Here is a 21,806-nt window from a genome sequence, read left to right on the forward strand (position 1 = left end):
ACTTAATGATTTTTAAACGAGACATATATGTAACGATTATCGTTGTATATACATTTAATGTATATATATCATATTAAGAGATATTCATACATGATAATATTATGATAATATAATAATTTAAAATCTCATTTGATATTATAAACATTGGGTTAACAACATTTAACAAGATCGTTAACCTAAAGGTTTCAAAACAACACTTACATGTAACGACTAACGATGACTTAACGACTCAGTTAAAATGTATATACATGTAGTGTTTTAATATGTATTTATACACTTTTGAAAGACTTCAATACACTTATCAAAATACTTCTACTTAACAAAAATGCTTACAATTACATCCTCGTTCAGTTTCATCAACAATTCTACTCGTATGCACCCGTATTCGTACTCGTACAATACACAGCTTTTAGATGTATGTACTATTGGTATATACACTCCAATGATCAGCTCTTAGCAGCCCATGTGAGTCACCTAACACATGTGGGAACCATCATTTGGCAACTAGCATGAAATATCTCATAAAATTACAAAAATATGAGTAATCATTCATGACTTATTTACATGAAAACAAAATTACATATCCTTTATATCTAATCCATACACCAACGACCAAAAACACCTACAAACACTTTCATTCTTCAATTTTCTTCATCTAATTGATCTCTCTCAAGTTCTATCTTCAAGTTCTAAGTGTTCTTCATATATTCTACAAGTTCTAGTTACATAAAATCAAGAATACTTTCAAGTTTGCTAGCTCACTTCCAATCTTGTAAGGTGATCATCCAACCTCAAGAAATCTTTGTTTCTTACAGTAGGTTATCATTCTAATACAAGGTAATAATCATATTCAAACTTTGGTTCAATTTCTATAACTATAACAATCTTATTTCAAGTGATGATCTTACTTGAACTTGTTTTCGTGTCATGATTCTGCTTCAAGAACTTCGAGCCATCCAAGGATCCGTTGAAGCTAGATCCATTTTTCTATTTTCCAGTAGGTTTATCCAAGGAACTTAAGGTAGTAATGATGTTCATAACATCATTCGATTCATACATATAAAGCTATCTTATTCAAAGGTTTAAACTTGTAATCACTAGAACATAGTTTAGTTAATTCTAAACTTGTTCGCAAACAAAAGTTAATCCTTCTAACTTGACTTTTAAAATTAACTAAACACATGTTCTATATCTATATGATATGCTAACTTAATGATTTAAAACCTGGAAACACGAAAAACACCGTAAAACCGGATTTACGCCGTCGTAGTAACACCGCGGGCTATTTTGGGTTAGTTAATTAAAAACTATGATAAACTTTGATTTAAAAGTTTTTATTCTGAGAAAATGATTTTTATTATGAACATGAAACTATATCCAAAAATTATGGTTAAACTCAAAGTGGAAGTATGTTTTCTAAAATGGTCATCTAGACATCGTTCTTTCGACTGAAATGACTACCTTTACAAAAACGACTTGTAACTTATTTTTCCGACTATAAACCTATACTTTTTCTGTTTAGATTCATAAAATAGAGTTCAATATGAAACCATAGCAATTTGATTCACTCAAAACGGATTTAAAATGAAGAAGTTATGGGTAAAACAAGATTGGATAATTTTTCTCATTTTAGCTACGTGAAAATTGGTAACAAATTTATTCCAACCATAACTTAATCAACTTGTATTGTATATTATGTAATCTTGATATACCATAGACACGTATACAATGTTTCGACCTATCATGTCGACACATCTATATATATTTCGGAACAACCATAGACACTCTATATGTGAATGTTGGAGTTAGCTATACAGGGTTGAGGTTGATTCCAAAATATATATAGTTTGAGTTGTGATCAATACTGAGATACGTATACACTGGGTCGTGGATTGATTCAAGATAATATTTATCGATTTATTTCTGTACATCTAACTGTGGACAACTAGTGTAGGTTACTAACGAGGACATCTGACTTAATAAACTTAAAACATCAAAATATATTAAAAGTGTTGTAAATATATTTTGAACATACTTTGATATATATGTATATATTGTTATAGGTTCGTGAATCAACCAGTGGCCAAGTCTTACTTCCCGATGAAGTAAAAATCTGTGAAAGTGAGTTATAGTCCCACTTTTAAAATCTAATATTTTTGGGATGAGAATACATGCAGGTTTTATAAATGATTTACAAAATAGACACAAGTACGTGAAACTACATTCTATGGTTGAATTATCGAAATCGAATATGCCCCTTTTTATTAAGTCTGGTAATCTAAGAATTAGGGAACAGAAACCCTAATTGACGCGAACTCTAAAGATAGATCTATTGGGCCTAACAAACCCCATCCAAAGTACCGGATGCTTTAGTACTTCGAAATTTATATCATATCCGAAGGGTGTCCCGGAATGATGGGGATATTCTTATATATGCATCTTGTTAATGTCGGTTACCAGGTGTTCACCATATGAATGATTTTTATCTCTATGTATGGGATGTGTATTGAAATATGAAATCTTGTGGTCTATTATTATGATTTGATATATATAGGTTAAACCTATAACTCACCAACATTTTTGTTGACGTTTTAAGCATGTTTATTCTCAGGTGATTATTAAGAGCTTCCACTGTCGCATACTTAAATAAGGACAAGATTTGGAGTCCATGCTTGTATGATATTGTGTAAAAACTGCATTCAAGAAACTTATTTTGTTGTAACATATTTGTATTGTAAACCATTATGTAATGGTCGTGTGTAAACAGGATATTTTAGATTATCATTATTTGATAATCTACGTAAAGCTTTTTAAACCTTTATTGATGAAATAAAGGTTATGGTTTGTTTTAAAATGAATGCAGTCTTTGAAAAACGTCTCATATAGAGGTCAAAACCTCGCAACGAAATCAATTAATATGGAACGTTTTTAATCAATAAGAACGGGACATTTCAAGAACCATACACCAAACTAAAAGGTGTTTTACCTGTACTCTTTTTGAAAGTAGTGCGATGTGCCCATAACACATTGGGTAATTCATCTACCCAACCAGTTCGCTTTTCACATAACCTCTTTTTAATACCGCTGACAATATCGCGGTTGGTTACTTCGCACAGTCCATTGGCTTGCGGGTGCGCCACTGACGTAAACTTTTGTATTATATTTAGATCAGCGCACCATGTCTTGAAAGGATCTTTCGCTATTTGTGCACCGTTATCGCTAACCAATTCTCGCGGAATACCAAACCTGCAAACAATGTATTCCCAAACAAAATTTCGCACTTGCACACCAGTAATAGTGCGAACCGCCTTAGCTTCAACCCACTTAGTAAAATAATCGATTGCAACGATGAGAAATTTAACATTGCCGGGCCCTATAGGAAATGGCCCTACAATGTCAATAGCCCATTTATTAAATGGCCACGGCGAATTAACGGGGATCATGTCATGTCGCTGCATTCGATTCTGCGGAGCATGCCGTTGGCAACTTTTACAGCGTTTAACAATTTTAGCTACATCGCGGTATAGGGATGACCAAAAGTATCCCATCCGCATAATTTTTGCTGCTATAGTTTTGTAACCAGAATGCAGTGCATAAGTACCATTATGTACTTCCTCAACAATTATTCCTGCCTCGATTGGGCCAACACATCGCATCATTGGTCCGCAGTATGATTTGCGATATAAGATATTATCTTGAATGATATACATTGGCGCTCGCTCTCGCACTAAACGAGCTTCGCGACTATCCTTTGGTAGAATATTACTGTAGGATTGGCTCCATCCAGTTTGGCTGTTCTTCTATAACAGATGCAACCATCAAGTCACTATCTATCGACTTACTTGGCAATTCTTCAACCCATACTTGCTTTTAAAAATGCGAAAAAGTTAAAGCGGCTAATTTGCTTAAAGCATCCGCTTTCTTGTTTTGACTTCTTGGCACTTGCGCGAGTTCAAAATGTTCAAAACGCGCTGCAGTTTCCTTTAATAACTGCAAGTACTTCTGCATAGAAGGATCATGTGCTTCAAAAGATCCGCTAATCTGATTCGCTACTAGCTGCGAATCCGTAAATGCACGCAACTTAACAATATTCATTTTTCGCGCAATATTTAAGCACGCGAGCAATGCCTCATACTCTGCCTCATTGTTTGTTACGTCAAAATTAAACCGCAGAGCATAAGTATGCTCCTCACCGCTTGAACTTGCCAAAACTAAACCCGCACCTGCACCTTCTGCACACGAAGCACCATCGGTAAATAAATCCCAAGTTTCGCCGTGTTCAGGTTTTAATGCGGTTCGCTCGTTAATCACCTCCAACTCTCCAGACAGTTCAGCGAGATAATTCGCCATAACTTGTCCTTTTTCAGTGCTACGCGGAAGGTAAGATATTTGATAAGCACCTAATTCTACTGCCCATAATGCGAGTCAACTAGATATCTCTGGCTTTGTTAAGACTTGCCTGATTGGCAGATTAGTTAATACATGCACCGGATGCCCTTGAAAATATCTTCGTAGCCTTCGCGTTGTTAAAATGAGCACATACACAAACTTTTCAATCGGCGCATAGTTTATTTCACTTCCCGTAAGAGCTTTACTAACAAAATACACTGGCTTTTGTATTTTGTTCCTTTCCGCGATCAAAACTGAGCCAAAAGCTTCGTTTGCTACTGAGATATAAAGATAAAGAGTTTCGCCATAAACCGGCGCTGTTAGTGTAGGCAAAGTTTTTAACAACTTTTTCATCTCTTGAAACGCAGATTCTGCTTCGCTGGACCAAACAAAATTCTTTTGCTTCAAGCAACCTTTTAGGGTTTTGAAAAATGGCAACTGCCTTTCAGCGGCTTTAGACAAAAAAAGCGTTAATGCTGCTGATTTGTCCGTCAAACTTTGCACTTCCTTAACCGTTTTTGGCGCGATCATATTTTCTATGGCCGCGATCTTTTTTGGATTAGCTTGAATACCTTGTTCTGTAACAAGATATCCCAAAAATTTCCCCTCCGTTTCGCCAAAACTACATTTTAACGGATTAAGCTTCATGTTTATTTTTCGCAACTTGTCAAATGTTTCGCGCATATCTTCAATGATTCGCTCTTGCGTCGTGCTTTTGATGACTAAATCATCTACATAAGCTTCAAGATTACGCCCTATTTGTTTATCAAACGCGGTATCAATCAACCGTTGATATGTCGCACCCGCATTGATTAACCCGAAAGGCATCATTATATAGCAATATATGCCTTTGCCCGTATGAAATGCGGTTTTATCTGCGTCTTCTTGCGCCATAGGAATCTGATGATAACCTCTTGCTGCGTCCAGAAAACATTTATATAGAAAAGCATGTAAAGATTCTACTTTTAAATCGATTTCTGGAAGCGGATAGTTATCCTTGGGGCACGCTTTATTCAAATCTTTGTAATCAATACACATTCTCCAGGAACCATCAGCTTTTTTCACCAACACTGGATTCGCAATCCAAGATTGGTATTGGACTTTGCGCAAAATTCCAGCTCGCACCAATTTTGTGACTTCTCCACACAGCCATGTTACGCGTTCTGGAGCCATACCCCTTCGCTTTTGCACTACAGGCTTTAGAGCCGGATTTACATTGAGCCTGTGTTCCACAATATGACGCGGAACACCAGTCATATCGTTTTCACACCAGGAAAAAACATCCATATACTGGACAAGTAAGTGTACAATTTGCTTCCTAATATCTGCGCTAACATTGCGTCCTACTTTGATTTTCTGCTCTGGATATGCGGGATCAATTATTTCCATAGCATCCGTACCTTCAACAGGTTCTTGCCCTGTGGTTTTTACGTTAACAGCCGCACAAATAGGCATTATGCTCATTGAACATATTGTGGCGACTCCCTTATATGTTGGAAACTTAATCATGCCATGAATTGTGGACGGGACAATTCCAAATTTACTTATAGCGGTCCTTCCCAGCAACATGTTATAGCGAGATGAGGCTCGCATAACATAAAAATCTAATCGCGCTTATCACACCAAAGCATCATCATTAACATCAGCTAACTCGATGTTTAATGACAAAACACCTATAGGTAATGAAGATTCTCCTACAAAACCAGTTAGCGAAACTGCGGTTGTTTGCAGGTTTATTTTAATACTTTCTGGCAATTAAGCGAAGCATTGTTCGTAAATAATATCGACGCTACTGCCATTGTCAACATGAACTTTCATGACTGTAATATCAGCGTCCGCGATTTTGCACGATACTACTATCGGCATTTCAGAAAAATCATCGCTCTGCATTTTCGGGAAACTAATTGGCGCAAATTGCCAATTATGATACATTTTAGCGGACTTTCGCTTTTTTCCTCTTTTTTGGGCATTCGCTCGCACAGCGACTACTACATCACTATTATTTCCAATATTACTCATTATTCTGAGCAATCAAGCAATTCACCGCCGATTTTAGATGTATGCACCTGCAAATAATCACAACAAAAACACGATTGAAATTAAACCGACAAATTAATTGTTTGATGGCACGAAACAAAAAATTTTCAGTTTAATTTGTAAAACGTGTCCCACGGATGGCGCCAATTGATCAATCCTTAATTAATGAGATTACATAATTACGGATTGAGTGCAATAAGATTATAATGGAGAATGGGATGTTTGATGATTATTTTGGGCCCCGATGATCGTCTTTCACTTTAACTATCAAGTGATCAACCACTCCGACCCGGTCTTGATTGTTAATTAGCATATTTCACCTAAAAATCCCTTGGGCAAGATCACAAGTGGAAATTACAAAGGCTTGGGCGAAATGGCAGAGAATCAACAACCTATAAATGAGAGGCCAAGCTCCCTATTTATAGGATTCGAAATATTCGCGGTCTGCGAGTTACTTAACTATCCGCGGAAACTCAGCGGATTAAACCGCGGTCTTGCATTAATGCGAAAACATAACCGCTGTGCTTATTTTCAGCGAATATTGCATAGCTTTGCCTTATAATTCGCGTAGTTCTGCCTTTGGCTTTTAGCCAATAAAATATACATATACAATGCTATGTATATGATCATATATATATATATATATATATATATATATATATATATATATATATATATATATATATATATTAGTGATATAATTTTTATATTAGTAACTTTTATATTTTATTTTTAATATATATTAATTATATATATATATATATATATATATATATATATATATATATATATATATATATATATATATATATATATATATATAAGTTTTATTATGTCATATGTATTAAATATTATATATATATATATATATATATATATATATATATATATATATATATATATTTCATTTGTTTGTTAAAATAGTGATTATAACAATACTATAATAATATTAGTAGTGATTAAAATAATAATAATGAAAATACTAGTATTAATAATAATGATAATAATATTAATGATTCTCATAGTAATAATATTAATGATAGTTTTATTAATAAATCTTATAATAATGATAATAACAGTTTTTAAATGAAAAGTTTAGTAATATTACTTATAAATAGATTAATAATACTAATGTTTAAAAATGATACTAATACTAATATTAATTAAAAATAATGATAACATTAATAAGCATAATCATAATAATAATAATAATACCTAAATGATAAGATTAATAATAATGTTAATAATACTTATAAAAAAATATACTAATGATAATAATGTCTTTAATACTTATAAATATAAATATGATATTAGTAATAATAATTATAATTCTAACAATCATAATAATAATAATAATAATAATAATAATAATAATAATAATTAATAGTACACATAATAATAATAATAATAATAATAATAATAATAATAATAATAATAATAATAATAATAATAATAATAATAATAATAATAATAATAATAATAATAATAATAATAATGAAGTGATAATAATCATAACAATAATAATAACAATAATCATAATAATTAATAATACTAATAATAGAAATAAAAGTAATTGTGTATACCCTTAAAACTTTGTCTAAAAAAAATTACCCCAGACCGGGCTCGAACCCGAGACCTGCTCACAAACACAACCCCTAACCGTCCCTCAATCTGGTTCTATCGGTTTTAATAATGATTCTATTTCCTTTTATCATGTATCTCCTTTTCCTTCTTCTTCTTCTTAAAACGAAATCGACCAGAAACAATTCAATCATAACAACGAATTACTAAATTGATTTTTGACTTTGAATTTGAAACAGACACGGCCAGAAAATGGGTGTTCTTGTTCACAGAAAAAGAAAAAGAGAAAGAAAAAATGCAGTAGCAGTACCCGTCAAGAACACGACGACTCCAAATTCGAATTTAACTTTTTAGACTGTTTTAGATATTGATTTCTACATGAAATATGTTCTAAATCAATCCTAGAAACTTTAGGAATCTTCAATTTCAACAAAGGTGTCCTTTAAAACGTTAATTTGATTGTAGAACATACGTTTGACTTTTTATTTAGAATCTTTGACTCCAAAATTCGTACTCGATATATAGAATTGAAACCTAAGATTTTGCAGAATGATTTAGTAAAGAATTTCTAACACTTCTGCATTTAAGGATTTTTAAATTTAATTCTTTTTCGAAGCTTTAAAAATTTGAACCCAAGACAGAGATATTGATTGTTTTTCTCAAAAACTCATCGATTTTTAATTTAAATTGTAGTAATGTGAAATGGTAATTGATATAGGAGATGAAGAATTGATTGATTGTCCATAACACTTTGAGATAAACAATCATTAAATAGGGATGAAGGTTCGACAGTTTTAATCCCTCAGACAGGGAATAAAAATACAAATATACAAACGAATATCAAACAAGTAAAAAGGAGTCCACCATCCCACTAAACCAAGTCACCTTCATCCCTGAAACATCCACCACCAAAAATGTCATACAACAATCACAACGAACGCGACACCATTCCCTTAAACCAATCATCATCATCCCAATCCGACATTGATGAAATTGAAAACCTAATCAATTCCACCATCACTCACACCGTCCTACCGGCACGGCCACCGTCACCGCCACGCGCTTCAATCCCAATCTCATCATCTCCTTTCATCTCCTCCAACCTCCCTCCACTTCCGCCGCCGCAACCGTCTACAAAACCACCACCACCGCCGTCTGTACCATCCGTACCTCCACCAAACGCCGCTCCACAGCTGACTGGATTCGGATCCCCTCCGAATACGTTGACTGAACCTGTTTGGGATACGGTGAAACGAGATCTGTCTCGGATCGTTAGTAATTTGAAATTAGTTGTGTTTCCAAATCCGTTTCGTGAAGATCCGGGAAAAGCGTTGAGAGATTGGGATTTGTGGGGTCCCTTTTTCTTCATTGTGTTTTTAGGACTTGTTTTATCATGGTCTGCTTCGGTTAAGAAGGTCAGTTTCTGTTTAATTGTTCATCTTGATCTCGAATTGATTCTGTTACTTGTAAAATGTTGTTATGATCTGCATTCTGTTAGACGGTTTTAAAATCAATGTATATAGATCTATTATACAATAGGTAGTTGATGTTAATAATTATTTCCAACTGATAATTGCTAATAGTGGATACATTCGTTTTGGATTAGCGAGGAAACCCCTGTGAACGAGCACATTGGCTCCCCATAGAGGGTAAACCTTGGGTAATCAAGCCCCCCGAGCACGAGACCTGGTACCGGCAGAATTGCACATTATGCGCACCCTCTGGTCACACTCCCTTTCTGAAAAATTTGAAAAATTTGGCATAGCCTGCCAGAAAAATGAACCCGGGTGCTGTGCTTCATTGGGCAACTCGGTGGCCACTAATAGTGGATACATTGTATCTAGAAAGATACATTATTTGACCTTTATTGTACTTGTATATAGGGCAGGCTAACCACTGCCTATGGCATCTGGCATAGGGATCATTATGCTTAGCTATGATGATGGCGCTATAGGCACCATTCAGCCATGGTTGTAACGATCATGAGAAGGGAAAAAAGTAGTGTTCAATTAATTTTTTTGGGGATAAGAAGTTATTATGATAATTATGACATGTAGTGTTAAGTTATGGGTTAGTGATAGTGGGTAGTGTTGATTTGGTACTAATGTGGCAATTAAGAAGTTCAGTTATGATAGTTTCTTTATGTTGCATAGCTTCTTGCTAGGCGCTTCATGTTTTTTGAATGAATTGCTGTTAACAAAAACAACTAGCATTATACATGGTGGTGATAGTGCTGGAATGATAGGAGGATGATAACGTCAATATGTTATGTTTATGTGGTAAGACTGTAAGAGTGACAAATGAGGTGTTCAGTTTAAGAATTTTTACTACGTGTGTTATATATACTCCGTAATACTAATAACACATACTCCGTAATACTAATACTATGTAATATGAAATTTTAGATATATTCATCAATGAATGGATTGTATTTTGTAGACTTACATTCCCTCTGATAATGCTACTTTTCTGTTAGCGGTAAAGGGCAAGGTCACTCTTGTTTGTTAATAGTGTATTTTGGCATATTGTATGCTTTGGCATTATACTTGAACACTCTTGTTTGTTGCTATTTAGATAATGACACCAGTGCAAAAAAAAAAAAAAAAAAAAAAAAAAAAAAAAAAAATTTACGTACCTACTAGAAATATTTGAATAAATGGTGTGTCCTCTGAAACATCTAAAAAATGGATGTAAGAATATGGTTGAAATATATATACATATGGTAGATAATATATTTATTACTCCGTATATGATAGTTTATATCAAAGAGTATGCTTTGAGAATGTGCATACATGAGGATGTAAGTTTGTTTAAAGTAAAAAATCTGAAGAACGGATAAATATAAGCATGTTGAATGATGAAGGAAACAGGATCTTGACCGAAATTGAGAATGGAAAATTAAAACTGAAAAGTGATGTATGTGTGTGAAAATGATGTTGGTCTAGGTAGTTTTTGATAGTTCTAATTTGTTACGTTATTGTATTACAGTCTGAAGTATTTGCCGTGGCCTTTGCACTACTTGCAACTGGTGCTATCATTCTGACATTGAACGTCCTGCTGCTGGTATTTCTTCTCTTTTACTTTTGTGTGTCTTTATTCGTATACAAGGTGGTTGAATGTTCGTTATGAAACTAATTATTAAGTTGCAAACTTGCAAACAGTAGTGTCTAGTGGTTGGATAAAATGGCTGGTTATGTTTATATGATTACTAATCAGTCAAATAATTAGCTTTAGATAATAGAATTCATACCAGCTTTAACAAAAATGAATGTTACGGTGAACTAGAACTACTTACTATCACGTTTACCTTATTTTGAAAGACCAACTACATACTTTTCACACTGTTTAATACAGAGTAATAGTATTCGAAAAAGTATTGCAAGAATTATTGACACAAATATGTTTAAATAATATCTTTTTTGATATAGTTTATAACAACAACAACAACAACAACAATACCCAATTCCACTAAAGTGGAGTATGGGGGAGGTTAGATGTAGACAATCCTTTCCCTCTACCCTAAAGTAAAAGGGAAGTCATTCCTCCACCCACGGATACCTATCGGTCCCAAGGTAGAGGAAGTCGTCCCTCCCTATTCTGTAGAGCAGAGAGGCTGCTTCCTAGGGACCTCCGACCAGAAAGAACCATGAATCCCGATATGTGAAGTAAAAATATACAAGTAAAGTTGATAAAATAGAAATTTTACCATGAATAATGTACTTGATATCAATAAAATTTAGATATTTAACAATATATAAGTGTGTCAAATTTTGGTCATTTTGTTCTGTTTATTAGTAATTTTGATAATCAGAACTTACTACGCAATTGAACAACTGACTATCTACATTCTAGTAGTAAGAACTTGAAGCAGTAGAAACACATCTTAGCACCTATCTGTTGAACCACATTTTTATTACTGTTGGCAAGTCTTATCTGATACATGAATTGTGAATACTGCACGATTACTTCAAAAATGCAAGTACAAACATTCCCGTAAATAGCTATAGCAGAATATTACGAATACGTGAGAATGTATGTATACAAGAGATTTGAGCGACCCCCTTGCTCACATTTTTTATTGTATGTATGTAGGGTGGTCATATAATCTTCTTCCAAAGTCTCAGCTTATTGGGTTACTGTTTATTCCCTCTTGACGTTGGAGCCCTAATCTGCATGTTGAAGGATAATGTGATTTTAAAGATTGTGGTGGTGTGTGTTACATTGGCATGGAGTGCATGGGCTGCGTATCCATTCATTAGCATGGCTGTTAACCCTAGAAGAAAAGCTCTCGCCCTTTACCCTGTTCTACTCATGTATGTATCTGTTGGTTTCCTTATCATTGCCATCGATTAGCATCCACTAAATCCAAACCTTGTTATACGAAATTCTTTGATTACTTGATGAATGATGGATCAAACTCTAATATCATTTTTAATGTGCTATGTGTAAGAAAGTTTTGAATGAACATTAGTGATCAGGTTAATGAGATAGCATACATGTAGGAGTGTGGAAAGCCATTGCAGCATATCTTGTTTTTTGATGAAATAAACCAGTATAGTCTCGACTCGTAGTTAGTAAGAATATTGACCCTGCATTGTAAATTGAGGATTAAGAATGATGACATTCAACTGTATGTATGTGACTATGGAGACATAGATGTTGGACAGTTGGTCGCAGGAATAAGCGCAAAGGTGTACTTTATCCCATTTCAAATTTGAACCTGCATTCAATTTGAAAACATGGATTTTCGGTTTAGTTGAGTGGTGCGTCTGTCAGTTGCCAAAAGCTCACTTTATGGGATATTTGGTTGCGTAGGTGGCACAATGATATCCGGATCTGTGGTGGTGTGTAAAACGCTTTCAAGATTTTGGCGCACAACCGATAACTGTCACTTTATAGAAGTTTTCTTTACCAACAGTTATCAAGTTAACGGTTTTCCTCTCGTTATCATCGTTGAACAGTGTCTATAAATGCCAACCTTAGCAAATCTTATAGTCGTTGATTTCCTCGAATCTTTATACGACGATCAAATTCTTAAATCACTCTCGATTGGTTACACATCGAACATAGTTTGCCCGTCTATCTAGAGTGTTCAAGACCGCTCACCTATAAATCTCTCAACCATTATCATATTGCATTCAAGTCAATTTTGACTTATCATTATTATTATTGGAGTGGTCAAAAATGAAATCTTGTTTAAACTTTTAGTACTAACTACTAAAACGTATAATTTTGATTTTATTTTTCGAACGGCGATATCAACATCATCCAGAAAGACTTAATCACTTTCGCGATTATATGTCACTCACATACACGTTAGGAAGAAGCCCAGTTCGCAACGATATTGACAATACCTCAAGTTGGATCCTACTCATACCACTCGAGCCAAAGCTTTTTGAGTAGTGTCTAGTGGTTGGGGACTTCAGAATCTTACGATGTCTCCAGTTTAGATTGTTTTTTGAAAAGAATGACATTGCGAATTTGATCACGAATATAATTTTTAGAAGGTTGCTATGTCTGTTTAGAGCATATTATATAATCAACTTACACAATTAATATATTAAATAATCAACTTACACATTGTATATATAACTAGCAAAACTGACCCGCGAGATGCCGAGGGGTCTTCGGGTTGCATATCATAGCTGATGTAAAAAACGTTTTGGTACGGTTGTGTTTGGATACAAGAGGTTAGTACCTAGTATACATAATGGTTTGTTTTTTGAAAGACGTTCGTTTCGCGTATTGTTAGTTGCGTTGGGTTCGCAAGATTATTTCGAGTTGAATGGTGGTGTCGAAAAAATTTAACGCGTGTCGAGCACTCGAGCGAGAAGGTATGCTCCGTTAAAAATTGGGGTGGAATTTATTAATTAAAATGGTGAAATGGCCGTTTATACCCCTCTTGTGGGGGTTGAATTTGCAAAGTGTTCAAATTTTGGGGGGTGGAATTTGTTTTTTTTGGCATTGTCGTTTGTGGTGGGATTTTGGCCCAAATGACCAAATTTCGCGTGGGATTTAGTGTGTTAAAAATATATATATATATATATATGCCAAATTCTCATGGGATTTAGTATATATAGGGTAATGCATATGTATAATTATTTCTTTGCCGAACATTGACTAAAGAATTTTTAAGCAAACATAATCATTTTAGGCATTACTTTTATACCAACAAAATTAAAAAACCAGAATTTAACCAAATGATATAATAATCAATATTGTATTACACCAATTTTAAGGTTGAATACTCTTGTTTTAAGTGGAATCATAAACACAACAGTACTTGCGTGACAAAAATCTTCTCGTTGATTACAAAATAATCCTTCATGATATCATCGCCATGATCCTCGTGATTTTCATTTAATGTCTTTTTGTCCACCACCAAATAAAGGACATAAATGTCTTTGCACATACCAACTCTAGAAGAGGATGTATTCAAACACGTTACACGCATAATAATCATCCATCATAAATTGTGATCTCATGACTGCTCATGTCACCATACGTCCACTTATACCATAAATGTCAGTTTTGTATTAGAAAACGCATCCATTTCATCCTCTTCTAGATGAAATTGTTTGTATGGATGTGATTTCAAACTCGAAATGTCAGTTTTGTTGAAATTAGTTTTCAAACCAGAAACAAACTAGGTAGAATATATGAAATATTCTCATCATATCAATCATTTTGCATTTGTTCTATTCTCATAAAGTTATATCTTCCTTAAAAATATGCAAACGGCAATCAAATTATAATTCTTTTTTTTTTCAATTTTTTTTAAAGACAAACTCACACACACACTTTACACGAATTATTTACAATAATCCACTAAATATGTCTACTACGTGACTTAACCTTCAACCTCTTGATTAAAAAAGCCGCCTCATACTGTCATGCCAATTGCCCTTTGGTTTTTTCTTTTTTTCAAGTAAATAATTTAAATATTCTTTTAGCATTGAATTGTATATTGTAAATATCTTAATCTACATAAATTTAAGATACATTTCTAATCACATATAAACACATTCAATATAATAAACGTGTAACAAATAATATAGATAAATTAAATAAACAAACGTTTCATACACAATCTTAATTATCATAGTTTTCTTCGAAACTACTGGTTAGCATATAAACGGCAAACGAAACCTGATATAATTTGATAACATTTCATACACAGCCAAAAACAATTAATCCCTTTCGGCATTACTACAACACTTTACAAATTAATCTTTAAACATAAAATAGACGAAATAAAGGTATATCATACTTAATTCCATAAAATGTCCAAAAGTATATATACAAAACCCATTACAAAAAAAAAAAAAAAAAGAGATAGTATACTCGTATACATTATACATGCTATTGCTAAGATACAAATATTCACCTAATACTCCGTAGTACTTAATGAAAAAGGAATATAACATTGAATTTAAAATGACAAAGATCCTTAAACTTTGGGCACGTAACGTAACGGCGTCGTTAAGACATCATCAGTAGAAGATTTGCAACTAAGAAAACCAAGTAGTCTTGATGAACATGCCTTGTTATCAACACTTTGGTTAATCGGAATTACATCACAAAAATCAGAATTAGTACGGCGAAGTTGTCGGTTCTTCATGTCTCTAAGATCTATTCCTGATGGTGGTACTTTTACTAACCCGAAAAATAAAACGTACCATCGTGATGAAGAAGATTTCTTGCCCGACCCTTCACGATGAACTTTGGGGGTCGTTGGTTCGGATGTCATGCTCGAGTTCCGTTTTAACTTTTTGTAGTCTAATGAACGACTGTTTAGAATCAGCCCTGATTTCGCCGTGGTGGTTTTGTTCTTCGACGTTGACTCGGATCTAGACCGCCGGCAACCATAATTAGGCACTACATAAAAATATGTAAACGGGTACATAAATAAGGTATTTTCTATTGACCCTAACTTGGGAACGGGAATCAGATTTATTTTTATTTACATGTACGAAGTCTAATCGAATAAACTGAAAAAAAAAAAAAAAAAAAAAAATTGTACTCCGAGTATATATACATTTGTAAATGAGAAGTGGTTCATTACCTTGATGATCATTTATAAGTTGATTTTCTCTTGGTTGTGGCGAGTTTGTACAATGTTGTTCGTTAATGGGTACAAGTTTACCACAAAATATGATGTCTTCTGCGTTAGACATCATTTTTTCGTCGCTTAAACCTCCTCGAAAAAACTCAAAAAAGTCATTGGCAACAGAAGACGAAGGCGAATTCTGGTGATCATTATTATGCTCATGTGTTCTTGGCAAATCAGTAAGTACTGAAAGTGTGTTCAATACTTCTGATCTTTTATCAACATCTTGAAGATTGTTGTTACTCATTTCACACAGTGAGATGGTGTATGTACGTGTTTTTAGACTGTGTGGAAGTTGAGAAATGGAATTTAAGGAAAAAGAGATGAATATAAAGGACTTGAATTTCTACTTAAAATAATCAATATTTTAAGGGGTTTTTTTTTTTTTTTTTTTTTTTTTTTTTTTTTTTTTTGAAGTAGTTATATAAAACAATGAACCCTTTATCAAAACCACCAAGATCAAAACATACAAACAAACAAAGGGGAGAAACCATGAGCTCAACCTAAACAAGACAACCGAGCTAAAAACCCGAGCACCCCAACACAACCGAAACCAGAAAAGCAAACAAGAACAAAAAGGAAAAACTAAAACCAACACACGTCACCACACACCTACGACGAAAAACAAAGACCAAATTCTACGTCTCTGGAAGATTAAGAGCTATCTTTCACACAACTCGAAGAAGCCTTCTACTAACTAAACCCGAAAGACAACCTAAGTAACCAACACCATAGCGAGTGAATAAAATTACATGTCGTCTACGTTAAAAGATAATCAATGAGGGCTCCTTACAATTTTAACGTATGTTGAATTTTCTATTTGCGTTATAGAATATAACACTAATAAATTTAGTTTTATAAATTTATTGAAAATGCTAGTTTAGTCATTAGTTATTGGTTTTAAAGTTTTAGGAGGATTATAGATAGTACGTGAATTTTCTTTTTAGTTCGCTCAAAATGAGCGGAAAATATAATCAACAAAGAATTCATATACTTTTCAAGCCAATGGGGCTTTGCCTCATTGGTCACCATGTTAACATGGTGTTCGAGGAGACCAAGGGTTCGAGTCTCGGGGGGGGGGGGGAATTTTCGTGAATTAACTCTAACCACTAACATTGCCTTTCAAAAAAAAAAAAAAAAAAAAAAAAAAAAAATTCATATACTTTTCAAAGTCAACCTGCTTTCTTTTCGATTTTAGAAAACACTCAAGTAAAAAAGTTCTTCAAAAGGATAAATAATTTCTTATCCAAAAGCTTTATACGTAGTACCATTTTATTATTATTATTATTATTATTATTATTATTATTATTATTATTATTATTATTATTATTATTATTATTATTATTATTATTATTATTATTATTATTATTATTATTATATTATTATAAATTATCAGTTAATAATAAAAGAAAAAGTTGAAAGATGAAATTTATGTTCTTGAAATTAACAATATTTCTGGAAATTTATGTTTGACCAAATAAACGCTAAAGTTAACAAAATCAACAATACATATGGGTGGTTAGTATTTGATTTAAAACTTTTTAACCCAAAAACTAAAGTAAAATCAAACCAGTAAAAATCAAACCGAATTTAAAAAACATTTTTCGAATCGAGTAAAACCCGAAACCGATTTGAATACGATTTTCGGTTTTGAAAATTTTGAATTCTGTTAAACTGAAAACCGAATTCAAAACCAAATTTAATATTTTAATATATTTAATTTGTATAAGTATATTATAATGTTATTATATTTTAGAATTCAATCATCTAAATAGGTTATTTAGATTATATGACGAGTTAGTAGCTTATATTATAATTATGTTAATCAAAGTTTTATGCTCTTTTACTTAATAACGAAAGCAATCAACGTCACAATTAAGTTGTAAATATTAATAAATCATCGAATTCTTGATAATTTAATTGTACATCATTCTTTTAGGTTGTAAATAACTAAGGCAACAGTAACGCCATAATTAAACTACCATGGTTCTGAATTTAGTGTTTTGAATATTTAAAAAGTTTACCTCGCAAACGCGAGATTGGGTATTGCAGTTGTTGCTATCGTGAAATATAAAGATTTTGTTTAGAGTTTAAAATTCATATACATTGATATATTCATGATATGTGTAAATTTGGTTAATAAGTAGCACTTAATAATGATTATATTTATGTATTATGTATCATATAATCATACACATTTTGTAACTTTGTATGTTGAATGGTGTTATCAATGAAATTTTTATTTTGTTTGATATATGGTTTAATTGAAACCGAACCGAAAAACCGATTTGAAAAGTCAAAAGCATACCGAAACCGATTCGAATTCAAATTCGGTTTTCGGTTCAATTTTTGTTGGTGATGGGTGCTTTTCTCCGTTCTTGATGCATTTAAAAAGATGATTGTGGTGATGGGTGGGAATAGAACAAACATTATAAAGGACCCATGACATAGAACTAAATATAAATGACTAACATGGAATATATAACAAAGATGAGGGATCAATGATGTAATTTTGTCTTAGCACGTGACTTGAAGTTTACCTTTTATAACAAGTTAAATACATATAATAGAACAATTTTAATAGCTGAATGCATACAATAGAAAATCTAAAAATTTGAATGCATACAATATGAATTTGATAAAAGTTGGATCCATTTTCAAATAATTTTTTCATTAATATATTATAAGATCCGGTCCACCTAGACTTTATTAAACTCATTTTCAATCCATTTCAATTTAAAAAAATAAAAAAATACAGTAGAAAGTAAAAGTATATATATATAAATTAAAAAATAATTATTTAAAAAGAGAAGTAATAAAAAATTTTAAAAATTAAAAGAGTAAACAATATATCATTCTAAAATTTTTGAGTGTCAACGACCCAACCGGCTTGAAGCCGACCTTTTCGAGCCGTTTGAAAATTGAGACCTGTTCGATCCGTTTGAAAATTGAGACCCATTCAAATCATGACTTGTTTTGTCCCAAACCCAATTCGACCCGTTTGTCAAGCATATAAGCAAATTAGAAGTAAATAATGTATATGGAAGATGGAAGAATCTAAAATATACTACGTAGTCATTAACCTTTGTTTTCATATTCCGATGAAGATATACATATTAATTTCATGACACGTTCATGACAGACACGTCCAAAAGTATGCAAAACCCGTTACAAACTAACAAAAAAATAGTACTCGTATACATTATACATGCTTAGATACAAACGCACCAAAATAGTAGCTAATGAAAAGGAAAAATAACATTGAAGTCAAACTCCCTTAAATTTGGGGCACGTAACGTAACGACGTCGTTACGACATCATCAACAGAAGATTTGCAACTAAGAAATCCAAGTACTCTTGATGAACATGTCTTGTGATCAACACGTTGATTAACCGTACTTTTATCACACAAATCGGAATTAACACGACGAACATGTCGGTTCTTCATGTCTCTAAGATCTATTCCTGATGGCGGCACTTTTACTAGGCCGAAAAATAAAACGTACCACCTTGATGAAGACGATTTCCTGCCTGATCGGTCACGGCAAACTTCGTGGGTTTGTTCGGATGTCATGCTAGAGTTCCGTTTTAACTTATTGTAATCTAATGAGCGACTGTTTCTAATGACGGAGTTTGCCGTGGTGGTTTTGTTCTTCGACGTAGACTCGGATCTAGATCGCCGACAACCATAAGGAACTGCAAAAAAATATGCATATTCCGTAACTGTAAGGAGTTTTGTAACGACAACTTTAATGACTATTGTTAACATGAAATAAAAGTGTTGCAACATATTGACTATATATAAAATGACGATTATGTACAATACTTTTATGCAGATTAACGACAATTGAAAAAGAAATCCTATTTTAATTTTTTCATATTTTCAGGAAAAACAGATTCTCTTGTGACCTTATTCTTCACATTTATAAACATGAAAATTAAAGTTGTATTCTTGTAATGTTGTAAAGAGGCAAACAATGTAACGTATAAAGTTTTTTCTTTTCGGGGGTATTCAGGAAGAGTGGATATATTTTTTAATAAAATGTACCTGGTTTAACTAGGTTATTCCATAATCGTTTAACGAAACTGAAATAGACATACTGCATGTGTGAGATAAAAATGGTTAATTACCTTGTTGATCATTCTTGTGTTGTTTTGCTATTTGTTGTGGCGAGTTCATACGATGTTGTTGTTCATTGATGGGTACAAGTTTACCGCAGAATATGATGTCTTCTGCATCGGACATCATTTTCTCATCGCTTAATCCTCCTCCAAAAAACTCGAAAAAGTCTTCGACAACCGAGGATGAAGGTAAATTCTGGTGATCATGATGGTGTGTTAATGGGAAATCAATAAGTGAAAGTGTGTCTAATACCTCTGTTCCTTGATCATCATGTTGAAGATTGTTGTTAGTGATGTTGTTACTCATTTCACACAGTGGGATGGTGTTTATTCGTGTTTTTTGAGAATGTGTGTGGAGGGTGAATAATAATAATACGTAGTATGATAATAATGGAATTAGATTAGATGAACAATAAAAGAATATAAAGGGTTTGAAAGGAGAAAAAAACTCACCGAGGGTTCTTATAACCTTTAATGTGATTTGAATTTTCAATCAAAGTTTATGGAATCTAACATACTTTTATAAGTACTCTGAGAGACGTTCATATTACTATTTTAAATTATTCCATTAGATTTTAACTATCCATCATGTGTTACTATTATATGAGTAGTAATAGTATGTTACTTATAGTATGTAACATCCCAGGTAACACGTTCCCCGTAGAATGATATTGTCCGCTTTGTCTGTAGACGCACGGATTTTTCTTGGCGACCAAACACGACGAGCACTTTCCCAGGAGGTCACCCATTCTGGTAGTGTTCTCGTCTGAGCACGCTTAACTGCAGAGTTCTCATGGGATATGCTGCGCTTGTGGTCTCAAAACGCGTCATGCTAGGAAAGGTCTCCACACCCTTATAAGACATGCTTCGTTCCCCTCTCCAACCGATGTGGGACGGATGTAACACGGATGTTACAATCCTCCCCCCTAATGGGACACAGCGTCCCCGCTGTGCACGTTTAGTCCGGGGCCTGGCTCTGATACCATCTGTAACATCCCAGGTAACACGTTCCCCGTAGCATGATATTGTCCGCTTTGCCCGTAGGCGCACGGATTTTTCTTGGCGACCAAACACGACGAGCACTTTCTCAGGAGGTCACTCATCCTGGTAGTGCTCTCGTCTGAGCACGCTTAACTGCAGAGTTCTCATGGGATCTGCTGCGCATGTGGTCTCAAAACGCGTCATGCTAGGAAAGGTCTCCACACCCTTATAAAACATGCTTCGTTCCCCTCTCCAACCGATGTGGGACGGATGAAACACGGATGTTACATAGTATAATATACTTATTGATTGATGCTATACACTAATTAGAGAATAATAGATTTGTTGTAACAATTTATTTATTTTCATTATTTATTTATTTATTTATTATTATTATATAATGTGGTGAAGGAGATAAAAACACTAAATTATTTCATTCTTTAATTAAAAGGAACAATAATAAGTATAATATTCGGGGATTGTCAATTAATGAAGTATGGAATGATTTTCCTAAGGATATTAAATCCGAGGCACATAATCATTTTAGCAACATTTTTAAAGAGGATAATTGTGAGAGGCCGAGTCT

At 33.3% G+C, this 21,806-nt stretch overlaps 3 protein-coding genes across 3 annotated transcripts; 1 reads left to right on the forward strand and 2 right to left on the reverse strand.

The window, feature by feature from the left end:
* Window positions 1-8,749: 8,749 nt before the first annotated feature.
* On the forward strand, window positions 8,750-12,580 carry LOC139890661 (protein YIP4b-like). Its single transcript, XM_071873565.1, has 3 exons — window positions 8,750-9,422; window positions 10,996-11,070; window positions 12,100-12,580. Exons 1-3 carry the CDS (start codon window positions 8,922-8,924, stop codon window positions 12,358-12,360), a joined length of 837 nt encoding a protein of 278 aa, XP_071729666.1. The 5' UTR covers window positions 8,750-8,921; the 3' UTR covers window positions 12,361-12,580.
* Window positions 12,581-15,314: 2,734 nt separating this feature from the next.
* LOC139890662 (uncharacterized) lies at window positions 15,315-16,381 on the reverse strand. The gene is made up of 2 exons (XM_071873566.1): window positions 16,073-16,381; window positions 15,315-15,885 (listed from the first exon to the last, which is right to left on the reverse strand). The coding sequence occupies exons 1-2, from the start codon at window positions 16,362-16,364 to the stop codon at window positions 15,458-15,460; spliced, it is 720 nt and encodes a 239-aa protein (XP_071729667.1). The 5' UTR covers window positions 16,365-16,381; the 3' UTR covers window positions 15,315-15,457.
* Window positions 16,382-19,394: 3,013 nt separating this feature from the next.
* On the reverse strand, window positions 19,395-20,546 carry LOC139887740 (uncharacterized). The gene is made up of 2 exons (XM_071870801.1): window positions 20,249-20,546; window positions 19,395-19,813 (listed from the first exon to the last, which is right to left on the reverse strand). The coding sequence occupies exons 1-2, from the start codon at window positions 20,544-20,546 to the stop codon at window positions 19,395-19,397; spliced, it is 717 nt and encodes a 238-aa protein (XP_071726902.1).
* Between the last annotated feature and the right edge of the window lie 1,260 nt (window positions 20,547-21,806).

The sequence above is a fragment of the Rutidosis leptorrhynchoides genome, chromosome 2, assembly GCF_046630445.1.
Source record: "Rutidosis leptorrhynchoides isolate AG116_Rl617_1_P2 chromosome 2, CSIRO_AGI_Rlap_v1, whole genome shotgun sequence".
NCBI classification, from domain to species: Eukaryota; Viridiplantae; Streptophyta; class Magnoliopsida; order Asterales; family Asteraceae; genus Rutidosis; species Rutidosis leptorrhynchoides.